Source organism: Battus philenor, unplaced genomic scaffold (assembly GCF_028537555.1).
Source record: "Battus philenor isolate CCGP_79_NKW_IND1 unplaced genomic scaffold, ilBatPhil1.0.hap1 SCAF_12, whole genome shotgun sequence".
NCBI lineage: Eukaryota > Metazoa > Arthropoda > Insecta > Lepidoptera > Papilionidae > Battus > Battus philenor.
This window is the reverse complement of record NW_027181674.1, coordinates 10,509,486-10,521,802: the sequence shown is the minus strand read 5'-3', so window position 1 is coordinate 10,521,802 and position 12,317 is coordinate 10,509,486. Positions and strand designations below refer to the sequence as shown.

Sequence of the window (12,317 nt, the reverse complement as noted above, 5' to 3'; positions counted from 1 at the left end):
AATTTATAGTCAAGTTTTCAATATTTCCAATTACAATTTTTTTGGTTATTGCAACATCGATGTTTTAGTTTTTGACATTACTTTTAGGTTGAAGAATTAAAAACGGAAAATGAGATACTTACGATAAAGTGGTATTGATAATTGATAAGTTGAAATAAATTCTTTAAAAAACTATTTACAGTGTGCATACAAGATGAATTCTCTCTTAAGAAATAAATACCTGTCAGTATGTCGTGTCTTTTCTACTTCATCTTTAAGACATTATGCTACACCGCCTAAAGCAAAACCAAAAAAGTTTCTTGGGCCTATAACGTGGAAATCGATGGCGGTAACAGCCGTGGTCGGAGGTAGCTTAACTGCCTTTATGATGTATCTTAGAAAAGAAAAACAAGAGGCACTAGAACGCGAACGGAAGCGACAAATAGGTAAAGCGAAGATTGGAGGAGCCTTTGAACTTGTTAATTCTGAGGTAATTTTTAGCTATACCTTGTGTGATAAATCTTGATTCAATTTTACACGTAGGATTCAAGAAATTACGAGTACATACTAGTATTTTAAAAACAAGTCAACAAGGTTAATAAATCATGTACTTGAAGCAGTACCCAATTTAACTTAATGTACAGGACAGCTAGATATTAACAATAATTTTTTTTTATTATGTATTGACATAAACTCCCTATAAATTATGTCTTGCCTCATAATCATTTTGGTATCTATAAAAGGGAGGCACATCCTCAAGTTTGTGATGTCTGTCTGAATCTAATTTGACTTTATTAAATACCTATATTGAAATAATATTGGAGTTTTGAAGATTCTTGTTTGTGTATAAAATTTACTTTGTTTTTCTGAAAAAATAGTCTGTGAAAGTTCTGCAATACCTGACTTGGTTTTAATAAAGCATTGAATTACAATTGACATTGCATTATTTTTACTCCTTACAGGGCAAATTAGTCAAGAGTACAGATTTATTAGGAAAGTGGTTACTAATTTACTTTGGATTCACACACTGCCCTGATGTTTGTCCAGATGAATTAGAAAAGTTGGCAGAAGTTGTTGATCTGCACGGTATGATTGTTTTTAATACATCCTATTAAGTTGTTACTTTAACATTCCTCTACACAAATATTTTATAGACATAAATACCCATCAGAAACATGTAGTCAATAAACTGAAATTTTGAATAATGTATTAAGTGTAAATTCAAAAAATCTAATTTTTTGTTTCATAATTTTATGCAAATGCTTTTTATTTTTGCTAGATAAATCCCCATCTTCACCACCTCTTCAGCCAGTCTTTATATCTGTTGACCCAAAGAGAGATAGTCCAGAAATAGTTGGAAAGTAAGTTTTTTGTTTATATATCAAATATATAACACATTGAATGTAACTAAAAGGTTAAAAAAAATTATTCGCAATTAATTTATACTTATTATACATTGGATGTACTTTTTTATTTGATGTATGGTGGGAAAAAATTTAGACCAGCCAATAATAAATTTCTTTAATTTTCTAAAGAATGCATTTACTTCACATATATGAAGATAAATATTAATAGAAATTTATATTTTTGTTGTGTATTGTATGATATATGTAGACCATAGTGAAATTTTATTTCAGGTATTGCAAGGAGTTTTCACCTCGATTCCTTGGTCTTACTGGAACTGAGGAACAGGTACAGCAGGCATGCAAATCTTATCGTGTTTACTTCAGTGCAGGTCCACAGGATGTGGACAATGATTACATAGTAAGTTCAATTCAAGAAAACATTTTAAGTCACATAATTTATAATTTTTTTTTACAATAAATACTTTGTAATAGAATAGAATGTAAACAGAAGGTAGTGGTAGTATGTACTAAGTTTATGAAAAAATAATTTTCAAGTTTATTAATGTTATTAAACTTAAATCAGTGTTATGATAAAACTTTGTGAATAAAATTTTTGAAAAGTCAATTTATGCAATTATGAAAAAAGTAGATAAGAGTAAAAATAAATTCATATTATATATTAATATCAAAAAACAATGTATTACATCACACTTCAAACATTTCAGGTTGATCATACAATCATAATTTATCTAGTAAATCCTGATGGCGAGTTTGTTGATTATTATGGCCAAAACCGAAATGCCTCAGAAATTCATAATTCAATGCTTGTGAATATTCAGAAATATGAAGCATCTAAGAAGAAATCCTGGTTTTGAGTTTACTGGAAAATGCATTTATTTAGTTATAGGCATATGACTTGTATTATATAGTGAAATTTATATTTCAAAGATTAATAGAAGATAATAAGTAAATATAAGTCCTCTTTATTTGCTTCGAATCACTTCTTTCATTTATCAATGGACAATTACATGTAAGTTAGTACTGATACAGTACTAATGTGTGCTTGGAAAATTTAACCTTTAGTCATAGGCTGCTATGAAACAAGGTACCCTAGTAGTTACAAATACACAATTTCTTATGCGATTTACTACCTGCAGTTGTATATTTTTTTAAATAATTATAGAAATCTGAATAAAACAATAGCCACATTTTATTACAATAAAGAAAAATAAATGCTCTCCAGACAATTTAAAAATTCGTAGTACTAGTTATTTTGCGAATAGTGAGATGTCCCACTGATCTATGAATTCGAACTAGACTTTGATCCAATTGGTAAAGCTTTACCGGTGCACTGTGAACCCTTGAAGTTGAAGAGATGCTCACTCCTCCTGCATTCACTGTTACAAAGTTTACATCGCCATCACTTTTTATATTGTTAATAAAATTAACACCATCAGTTGTTACACATAAATTGGCAGTTTGGTATTGACTCTTATTTACAGGGCTCTCAATCATTACTAAATTTGCTTTTTCATTACTATCATCTTCAAGTACTACCTCTTCCATTACCTCTAATGGCATGTCTTCAGCATCAACAGCTTTAGAAACTATGTTCAATTCAGTTTTAGAGTTTTCAACTGCATTAATATTTTTGTCACTTTTAGTCAATGCATTGTCATCATCTCTGAATACCACATTTTCAGACAGAACACAAGGCTCTGTGATATCGACATGGCGAACTACAAATACTCCTTGCTTTTTAGTTGTCTTTTTTTGCTTCAGGTGCGTCTTAAAATGTTTCATCAGCTGTGACTTAGTTGCGAACTTATCCGTACAATTCGCGCATTCAAATGGTTTCTCGCCTGCAAAGATACAAAAATTATATATAGTTTATTTTAAAATAGTTAAATATTACTCAGCCGGGTGGTGGTTTGGTCATAACCACATATCAGTCAGAAGGCTTAAGCTTGTATCAAATGATAAAGAATCAAAGTAGAAGATTCCTTAGGGTCACCTTTGGCTATTTTTTTCCGTTTAACGTAAAATCATGCAAGATGAAAAAACTAGATTGTTCACAAAAAACAAGCAAAAGAAGTAATAACAAAATCCATATTACATAAGTATTTTTGAAACGAAAACTGTTATTTTTATTACAAATAATATTTGATTTGTACAGTCAAAATTTAATTCATAACAACCTAACACAATTAGGAACAAAAGTTTTGTAATTAATATTTGCTGTGTAAATACTGTCAAACAAAAATAAATGTATATTTGTTATAATAATAATAAAAATGATTTGCGTACAAACAGAATGTTGGTTTTGTGTAGCTTTTACAAGCTTGTACTATTTTTTAAAAGTGATTTCTTAGTTAACATGTGTTTGCACACGGACCTGTGTGCTGGCGGCAGTGTTCGCGCAGCCGCCACGCCCGCGCGAACCGCTTGTGGCACACGGCGCACGCGTGCGGCCGCTCGCCCGTGTGCTGCGACATATGCGCCCGCATGTCGCAGCGGGCGAATCTGTAACGAGAATCGTTGAAACGTCTCTGAAATATTTTACATTCATTTATTATTCTATTGGAATGTAACAGGCAAATAGTAAACAATAATTGATTTTAATATATGGTAACGAGAATTTTGAAATACTTTCGACGTCCGCATTAATTACATTAATTGATAGCAAATAAGCTATTAACTAATGTATATTTTAAATTAACACTTAGTTTTTACACCTATAAGCAATCACCTTGTACAAAAATGTACTTTATTTTGAATGTCTTTATAAATTTATAGAAGAAGTCTTTCCACTAAATTTGAAGCTAAGGCAAAGAAGCATCCCTCCTTATCGTGTTTATTTGTATTTATTGTTTTAAAAGTGCGTTTACTATATTATCCATACATCTATTCATAGAATTACTTCTTACATATATTCCTTAGCTAGCTTCAATTTATTTGTGGTAGCGTGAATTTCAAATAGCTTTTTACGTATGTTTAATGTAATAATTTAAGTGCTCTAGCTCTTAAAGGATCTCTCTAAAGCTCTCTTGGAGACTTGCATTATTAACACCGGTGACTTAGAGGCCTTTTAAACAATAGTCTGGACATCGAAAGCCAACTAACGATAAACACTAAGGTCGCGCATATAACATGTAAGTAATAACTCCTAGATTATAACTTGTGGCAAAAGCAGTCCGTTTTGTAGGGTACGTTCCACATATATATTTATACACAGATTTAATATAAGATAAACATTTGTTATTATTACCTAAAACAACGAGTTTATCAAAGCTGACTATTAGCGTGAGATTATGATATAACCTAATAAGAAGAGATTATGGGTGTCAAGCCAAAAAATATAAAATTACAAATACTTACATACTAATAAACTAAATTTTAATCTGACGATTATAAATTATAATAATAATCTCATAGAATAAAGCTATCATAACTAACTGTAAAATATATTAAAATATTTTAATACAAAAATTCACGAACAAATTAGACGAAATTTATTTATAAATATGGAACTACGCTTGGACAAAGTTAACAGTTATTTTTTTAATTTTTATATTGTTTACTTTTATTTTTTTTTGTTAGTATTAACTATCAACATTTTATTTAGAATTAGTTTTATATAACTTATTAATTTTGATTCGAATTATTTTAGACTGTGGTCTCGACTCATGTCAAATGTACAGACCTCTTCTCGCAAACTGGGCAAAAGTAGGGTTTCTCCCCGGTGTGGATCCTTATATGATTCTTCAACGTAGACCCTGATGAGAACTTACGGTCGCAAAACTCGCACGAATACGGCCGTTCGCCTGTACATATCAATCGGTTTTATATAAATTTTTCTTATGTAAAGTTTTTTAATTTGTACATTGATTTTTCTTGTTTACCTGTGTGTGTACGCGTGTGACGTACGAGATTAGAGCGTTGGATGAAGGTCTTCCCACATGACGCACACACATAAGGTTTTTCGCCAGTATGCGTGCGATGATGTGTGTTGCGCGTCGACTCGTGCCGGAAACTGGTGAGTGTGGTTGGTTAAACGTTGAAAGACAAATAACGGTAATCGATACTACCATTTGTACTGTAATATGAAGGACCAAAAATTTCGGCGAGCGTGTGGACTTTTCGTGTGGACTTTAAAGTTCCATATATCTTAGGTCTTCCTATTCTTAGTTTTAAATCTAAAAATTTAAGAATGTATTATTAAATGAATCTTATTATTACATTCAAGTGTTGTACTTGTATCTAAATTATTGGATCTTGCTTGTTGACTCATTTACATGTTTGATTACATAATATATACATCAAACATTGTTAGAATTCATTTAAAAAGAGCAACTGTTGCGTTTTTTGCCGGCTCTTCTAATGCTTGTTTTTACATTTTGAATTTGTATGAAGCTTTGAAAGGTACTGCAAACAGATGATTACACGTTTTGGGCAAAGGTTGAAAGATCTTTATTAAACGAAAACAAATGTCTATCCGAACTATATATTTTTATTATCTTCATAAATAATTTTATCAATTTCTTGAATATATTTTATGTAATATGATATTAAGTCGCTAAAAGGCAAGTTCCTCCTCTACATATTTGCTTTTTTTTAAGTCAAGTTGAAAGAAAATAACAGCAAAATTATTACCCGACTATAAATTTGGAGCACATACAGTTAATAGCACATGCCATTGTTTTTTAAACCTATTTTGTATATTTGTTTAATAATTGATGATTTAAAAGTGCGTATCTGAAATAATGATTAGAAATTCTGTATAAATCTCCGTATCGCTTACGTCTTGTCGCAGTAGCGGCAGGCGTAGGGTTTGCGATCCGAGTGAACAAGACGGTGCGAGGCGAGCAGCCGTAGCGACGGGAACGCCTTGCCGCAGTATGCGCACTCGCACGGCCGGGCGCCCGTGTGTCGCGCCGCGTGCGTTGCGAGCAGCGCGCGGCTGCTGTACCTGTGCAGTATCACCATTCACAACATCATTCCAATACTAAAGGCCAACCGTCACCCACACGGGATCAGCACCCATGAAATAAACCAGTGTGGCTAAGTTAGCCGTCACGTGAACGGAGTACACCTGGTGGTGGGTGGTCACACGAACGTGGTGATACAACAAATAAATGAAATTATATAAATCAAAATACCAAAAATAATGGTTATAAAAAAATTAAAAAATCTCGCTAATACACTTTTTGTAAAATCAAGATACGTTCCTTAGAAAAGCGTGCAAAAAAAGTCTTGTAAAACAATACAAGTAATATATTGTCATGTTCAACAACTTTATAAGATCATTGAAAAAACCCTTAGTATCTAATCAAAAAATCGTGCAAAAGTAGTAATAACGAAATCTATTTTACATAACTATTTATAAAACTTTTATTTTATTACAGAAAATAAAATTAACTGTGTGGATATTGAAAATTTACGTAAAAATATAAAAATACGATTTTGAATTTGGAATAAAAATGATTATGTACAACTGTTCATCGCTACTTGATAAAAATCACTTTTGACCAAAAACGCTATCATCAGCAGATTGATCAGATATGTCTAGCGCAATTGTTATTTGAAGAACATTCCTAATCCTTTAGGTTTTATTGTTGTTATAAAGACAGGTTGCACATATAATTCTTGACATCCAGCTTCACAAAACTTAATATTAAGTTGAATTAAAAAAGTGTTTAGTGCATTTTAAACTTGCAAGCAAAAACAAAAATTATATTATTAAATTAACTATTAATAACACAAACTATTCTTAAAACAAGACATTGACACGATAAAGAAAAACGTAAATTAAAGTTTAATAGTCGAGTTATTTCCTATCCTCTTGATGTAGGTATAACTATATTGAACTACCAAAACCATTGAGTGATATAAATGTTCGACTCGTATGGTGAACAACCTTTTGTCGCAGACATGGCAGGCGTGGGGCTTGTCTGGCACCTCGCCCGTGTGGACGCGCTCATGCCGCCGAAGTCCGTACAGCTCTGCGAACGTTTTGCCGCATGTCGCACACGGGTGGCGTTTGGTTTCCATATGGCGTTGGATGTGCCTCCGGAACCTACTCTTGTCTACAAAATACAATTACAGTTTTACGCATCTTCCAATGTTATAAATAAAATGATAAGTTGAATTTCTAATAGTTAACTAAATTATAAAAATAAATATCTCACCTTCGAAATACTTGTGGCATTCGCTGCATGACCACGTATCGGTTTTGTTATGTATCGTAGCGTGAAGATCTAAGTCGTGTTTTGAACAGAAAGACTTCTTGCATTGATTACAAGAGTATGGCCGTTTCTCTGCCCCGTGTTCGCCTTTAATGTGATCTTTCAGTGTTTTCGCCTTTAGGAATTTCTGAATAAAAATATTTATTCATAAGAATTCTAAATAAAATCTTTCTTTTCAATTTAAGGCTACCAAGAAATTTAAAAAAAATTAGTGCAAAGGGATTTTAAGCAACTAATAAGCTTCACAATAAAATTATAAATAAATTTTTATTCATTAAACACAGATGTTCATTTCCTACATTATTTATAATACATCATGTTTACGTATATAGATACGTAAATATCATAATCTCGTATATAATAATGATAAGGTTTTTATAAAATATACAACACAAAATACATTACCCAATGTAATAAGTTTGATTTATCGAAATTATTTCTATACATGATATAATATCGATAACATTAGAACTTAGTAAAGATCAATACCATAGTATTACAGAGAAAAATTATCGTTGAGATTCTTTTTTGTTTTTTAAATGATATTAAAAAATGAAGGACCAAATGTTCATTCAAATTTACCTTAGAACATAGTGAACAGAAATGAAACTTCTTCCGTTTATATTTGTTAAGGTGTGTTGAATCTGTTGATATAAAGAGTGTGTTATTTTTAGGTAATGTATATACAGAAATATACAGATTATTTGTTTTCTTACCTGGGATGTCACTTTTTGTTCTTTTCCTAAAACAAGAAAATTTTTATTGCAAATTTTATTTTTAGACAAAGTAGAAAAAATAATTATATGTTATAATGCTGTACCTGATTTTACCTTCCGTTTTTAATACGTTTAATAAATTATCCTCTACGTTATTCTTACATAAATCAGAATCGATACTGTCTTCCAAATATTGTGCGTCTGTAACAAATTATATTAATAATAAAATAATATCCCTAGATAGTCTCTTTATTTAGACCATTTTCAGATCCCTATTTTACAACTGCAAATTAATTCCAAAAAGGTTTATACATATTTATAGAAACAAGGAAAATAATTTCAATACATTAAAAACAATTTAAATTACTAATATAAGTATAAGAATTTTTTTAAATTATGAAGATCCCCCTACAAGTCAGGGATATAATTATAAAATTATTGAGGAAATTAGAACTCCATAAAAGTGTCTATTCATTTTTATCCACTTTTTATCATAAATAGTGATCATTTGTGTATGTCATGATAAGTATGCCAGAAAAGCCCAATTACAGAAACTAGAATTAAATTTTCCTCACTTTCTAAAACATTCCAATTGCTCCCTAATCTGGGAAAAGATAAAAATATACATATAGTCAAACCTGGATAAAGGAGATCCCAAGGGAACAAAAACTGTTTTTTTTTCTTTGAGGTTTCATTATTTTTCAGTTTAAATGTGTACATAATTAAAAACAAAATATATGTATGGATGGGTTTTATTAACATAATAGTAATAATATAGTAAGGATATTTATTGAAATAATAACTAAATATGAATGTTTCACTTTCATAATCCTATCACATTTACCTAAAAATGTGATTCCATTATTATATTTTTAAAATTTGTTAATGTCCATTTTTTCCAATTACATAAATAGCTTCTTGTTTTTCTGGAATATCCTCCAACAATACAAGTTCCACAATCAATAATAAAATAAATAGATTATTTTATTTTACTATTGATTAGGGGTAATAAATCCCATATTCTAATACAACAAGCTCCTAGAACTGTAGAAGGCAATAACAATTGTCAAAGAGCAACATAACAGAAATCTCATGAAATTTTAGAATGGGCAATAAAACAACAAAAGTAAAGTGTTGCTTATAGAGATACAAGTAGCAATTTTACTCAAAGAGCTATACACATGGAAAATGACTATCACTTATAGAGATTTTATGTTTCTCACTCATAGATACTTTAGGAGAGCAAAGTGATGGGACTTAGCAAATAGTTTTCTCGTTAATCCAGTTAGCACTTAGGTTTGACTGTATATATACATTAATTGTAAAATATTAAAAATGATCAAATACCTTCAGGTTCTTCTGCTTCTTCTTTCAGTACTCCAACTATTTCAGTTTTTAATTCACCATTAGTTGTAGAGCTGAAATGAAATTGTAGAAAATTTATTACAGAAAATATGAGCATTCAATTAAATACTGATTTTGTGGAATTTACAAGGGCTTATGTTTCACCTTCTTATTTTAATTTTATGTATTTCTTTTTAATTATCTAAATCAGTAATTAAAAAAAGTTAAAATTCAATTTGAAAAATTTTTTACTCTTTATTATTACATGGAAATACACTCCTATACATTACATTTACTATGGTTACTTGTGAATTTGTAAAAATTTACGAGAATAGTTTTCTGGTACTACTACACATTTAAATTCAAATCTTAGTACAAATGTATATTTATGTATGTATATTTGGTACAAGTATGAGTACTTGAAAATTTATATCATTATGTTTCATCATTTGTATTGTTGAAAATGTAAATTGTTGACTTTAGCTTCCTATGTAAAGATTTATATTAGAAGTAAACAAAAATTTTTTAACATTACCTTGTACCGTCATCACCTTTAGCAGTGTTTATTTCACCAATTAAAGCTTTGAAGATGTAGTCAGATTTAAGACATTTAATTCTAAAATTATAACATAAGGTGAGGTCATTTTTACAAGGTTCACATATTTGTAATGGTTGACTTTCCAAATCCACCTGAAATTTTAGACATAGCCATTATGACTATAAATGTTTGTCATAAATATGTTTATAATGGATCTTATTTTATCCATTTGACTGATAATCAAACATCGAAAGTTTTTGATTTGTGTAACTTAAATTATCTTACAATATAGGTAAACTCTAACGAAATTACACACTACTTAAATAAAAATAGTAGGTTAATAGTAGGTGCTAGCCCTGTTGTAATGTATATGAGATGTACTTTTGATAATTGATAAGCATTGCTATGGAACATGCTACAAAGTTAAATAAATAATAAATTTTTTGGTATCTTATTGCATAACCATTTTTTAAATTTTCTTTAGATAACACAAAACAAAAACTACAATAAACTCACTTACTTTTATTGATGTCACTGACAAATACATATCAGAAACATTTTTACACATATCCGGACATAACGAAATTAGATTTTTCTTTGATAAACAAATTCTACATATATGTCCAAAATTACAATCGGTACGATTACGTTTCTTGTCGTCGTAATTTTCTATAGAGTATAGATACTTTTTTTCTAAGGATTTCAGATCTTCCGATCCTTCCGCAGGAATTATTTGGTTAATATTTATTAAATCCATTTTTGACACATATTTAGAAAGTGTAGTATATGTTTTCTAAAATTTCAACAACTTTACCCATTGTATAGCTGTTTTTTCACAAGGAACATCTAAAATTCTTTAAACATAATTCATATTTATTTACTTTACACATATTACTAATTTTGTATAACTAATTAATGTAATATAATCGAAAATATAAATAACAATAAATAAATTTCGCGTCAATCGAATGTAAATAATCAGTAAAACAGAATAAATTTGACAACATATTCATTTTGACGTTTGTGTGTACTGTTCTACATTCATAAGTTTTTTCCGCGATAGACAATATTTAATATGTAATATAATAAAATACTTGTTTTACTCAAATCAAAACATTGTTTAAATTTATAAAACATAAAAACAATATGCATTGTGATCTAGGAAAACAAAATGCAAAAGCTAGTGGAGTTCCACAATGTTTCGGTGAATCGAATTAATTTTTTTTTATATTATTTAATTATGTTTTATTTAAAAATTAGACTCACATTTTCTCAACGTTTATTTATATTGAACCATGCTATCTTGTCGACAATAAGTTTCACTTCAAAGACATTATACTTGTTATAAAGTTAAGAATTTATGAAAATACATCTATTATTTTTTCGGTATCTTTGGATTCAGCTAGGGATGACAAATATATGGTCTAAAGATTGGTACGATTAGCTTCTAATACCGATGCACAAAAATAGGGCTCCACGGAATCCTCTCGATGTCCTCTCAAGCAGGAGAAAAGAGTACGTTCCCTTGCGTACTCATCCTATGCATTCTATCTCCAATACGTTTTAATACATATGGCTAGTTTATAACGACTAAAGCCTCGGAAAGGTTGAAGGGTGGCATTTCCATTAGCGAAACGACGATCAGTTATTTCCGATGTACTGATGAAGACACGCTGTTCACATTTTCAGAGCACGAATGTTTACACATCTGCGCATTCGACAAATTACTGATTATGGGGAAAGTAGACGGTAAAATAACATGGATGCGATCACCTACCCCCTGGACTGATTGAGTGAAATCAATAACTGAACTCTTCTCTGTAGTAATATTGAGTTCTGTTATGCTTTGAAGAAAGCAAAGGATATAATCGTACAGAAAGAGCTTTTAATCCATTTTTGGCGTTTCAGAACGTTGCCTGTTATTTTATGGCCGGTATCAGTAATATTTCCTTTTGACGTTAGTTGTGAGCGCTGTTAGTCGGAACTTGAATTATTATATTTTATGACAGTAGCCTGTAATTAGTAATTCTAAGCATACCACTACATTCAACAACCTGCTCACTACACATTCTGTCTGAGAAGAAATTTTCTAAAAATTTATTTTATTATATTTATTATATTGGATGTCAAGGCGTTCCAAGTCGGAAAC

The 12,317-nt window shown here is 30.2% G+C and overlaps 2 protein-coding genes across 2 annotated transcripts; one reads left to right on the top strand and one right to left on the bottom strand.

Moving 5' to 3' along the window:
* Positions 1-72: 72 nt before the first annotated feature.
* Positions 73-3,564, top strand: Scox (Synthesis of cytochrome c oxidase). Its single transcript, XM_068776413.1, has 5 exons — positions 73-469; positions 942-1,065; positions 1,259-1,340; positions 1,617-1,743; positions 2,051-3,564. The coding sequence occupies exons 1-5, from the start codon at positions 194-196 to the stop codon at positions 2,198-2,200; spliced, it is 759 nt and encodes a 252-aa protein (XP_068632514.1). The 5' UTR covers positions 73-193; the 3' UTR covers positions 2,201-3,564.
* LOC137932747 (uncharacterized) lies at positions 1,901-11,012 on the bottom strand. Its single transcript, XM_068776412.1, has 13 exons — positions 10,689-11,012; positions 10,166-10,320; positions 9,634-9,704; positions 8,391-8,487; positions 8,287-8,312; positions 8,153-8,214; positions 7,514-7,697; positions 7,243-7,411; positions 6,127-6,294; positions 5,228-5,358; positions 5,029-5,149; positions 3,721-3,848; positions 1,901-3,187 (listed from the first exon to the last, which is right to left on the bottom strand). Exons 1-13 carry the CDS (start codon positions 10,923-10,925, stop codon positions 2,574-2,576), a joined length of 2,163 nt encoding a protein of 720 aa, XP_068632513.1. The 5' UTR covers positions 10,926-11,012; the 3' UTR covers positions 1,901-2,573.
* Positions 11,013-12,317: the final 1,305 nt, after the last annotated feature.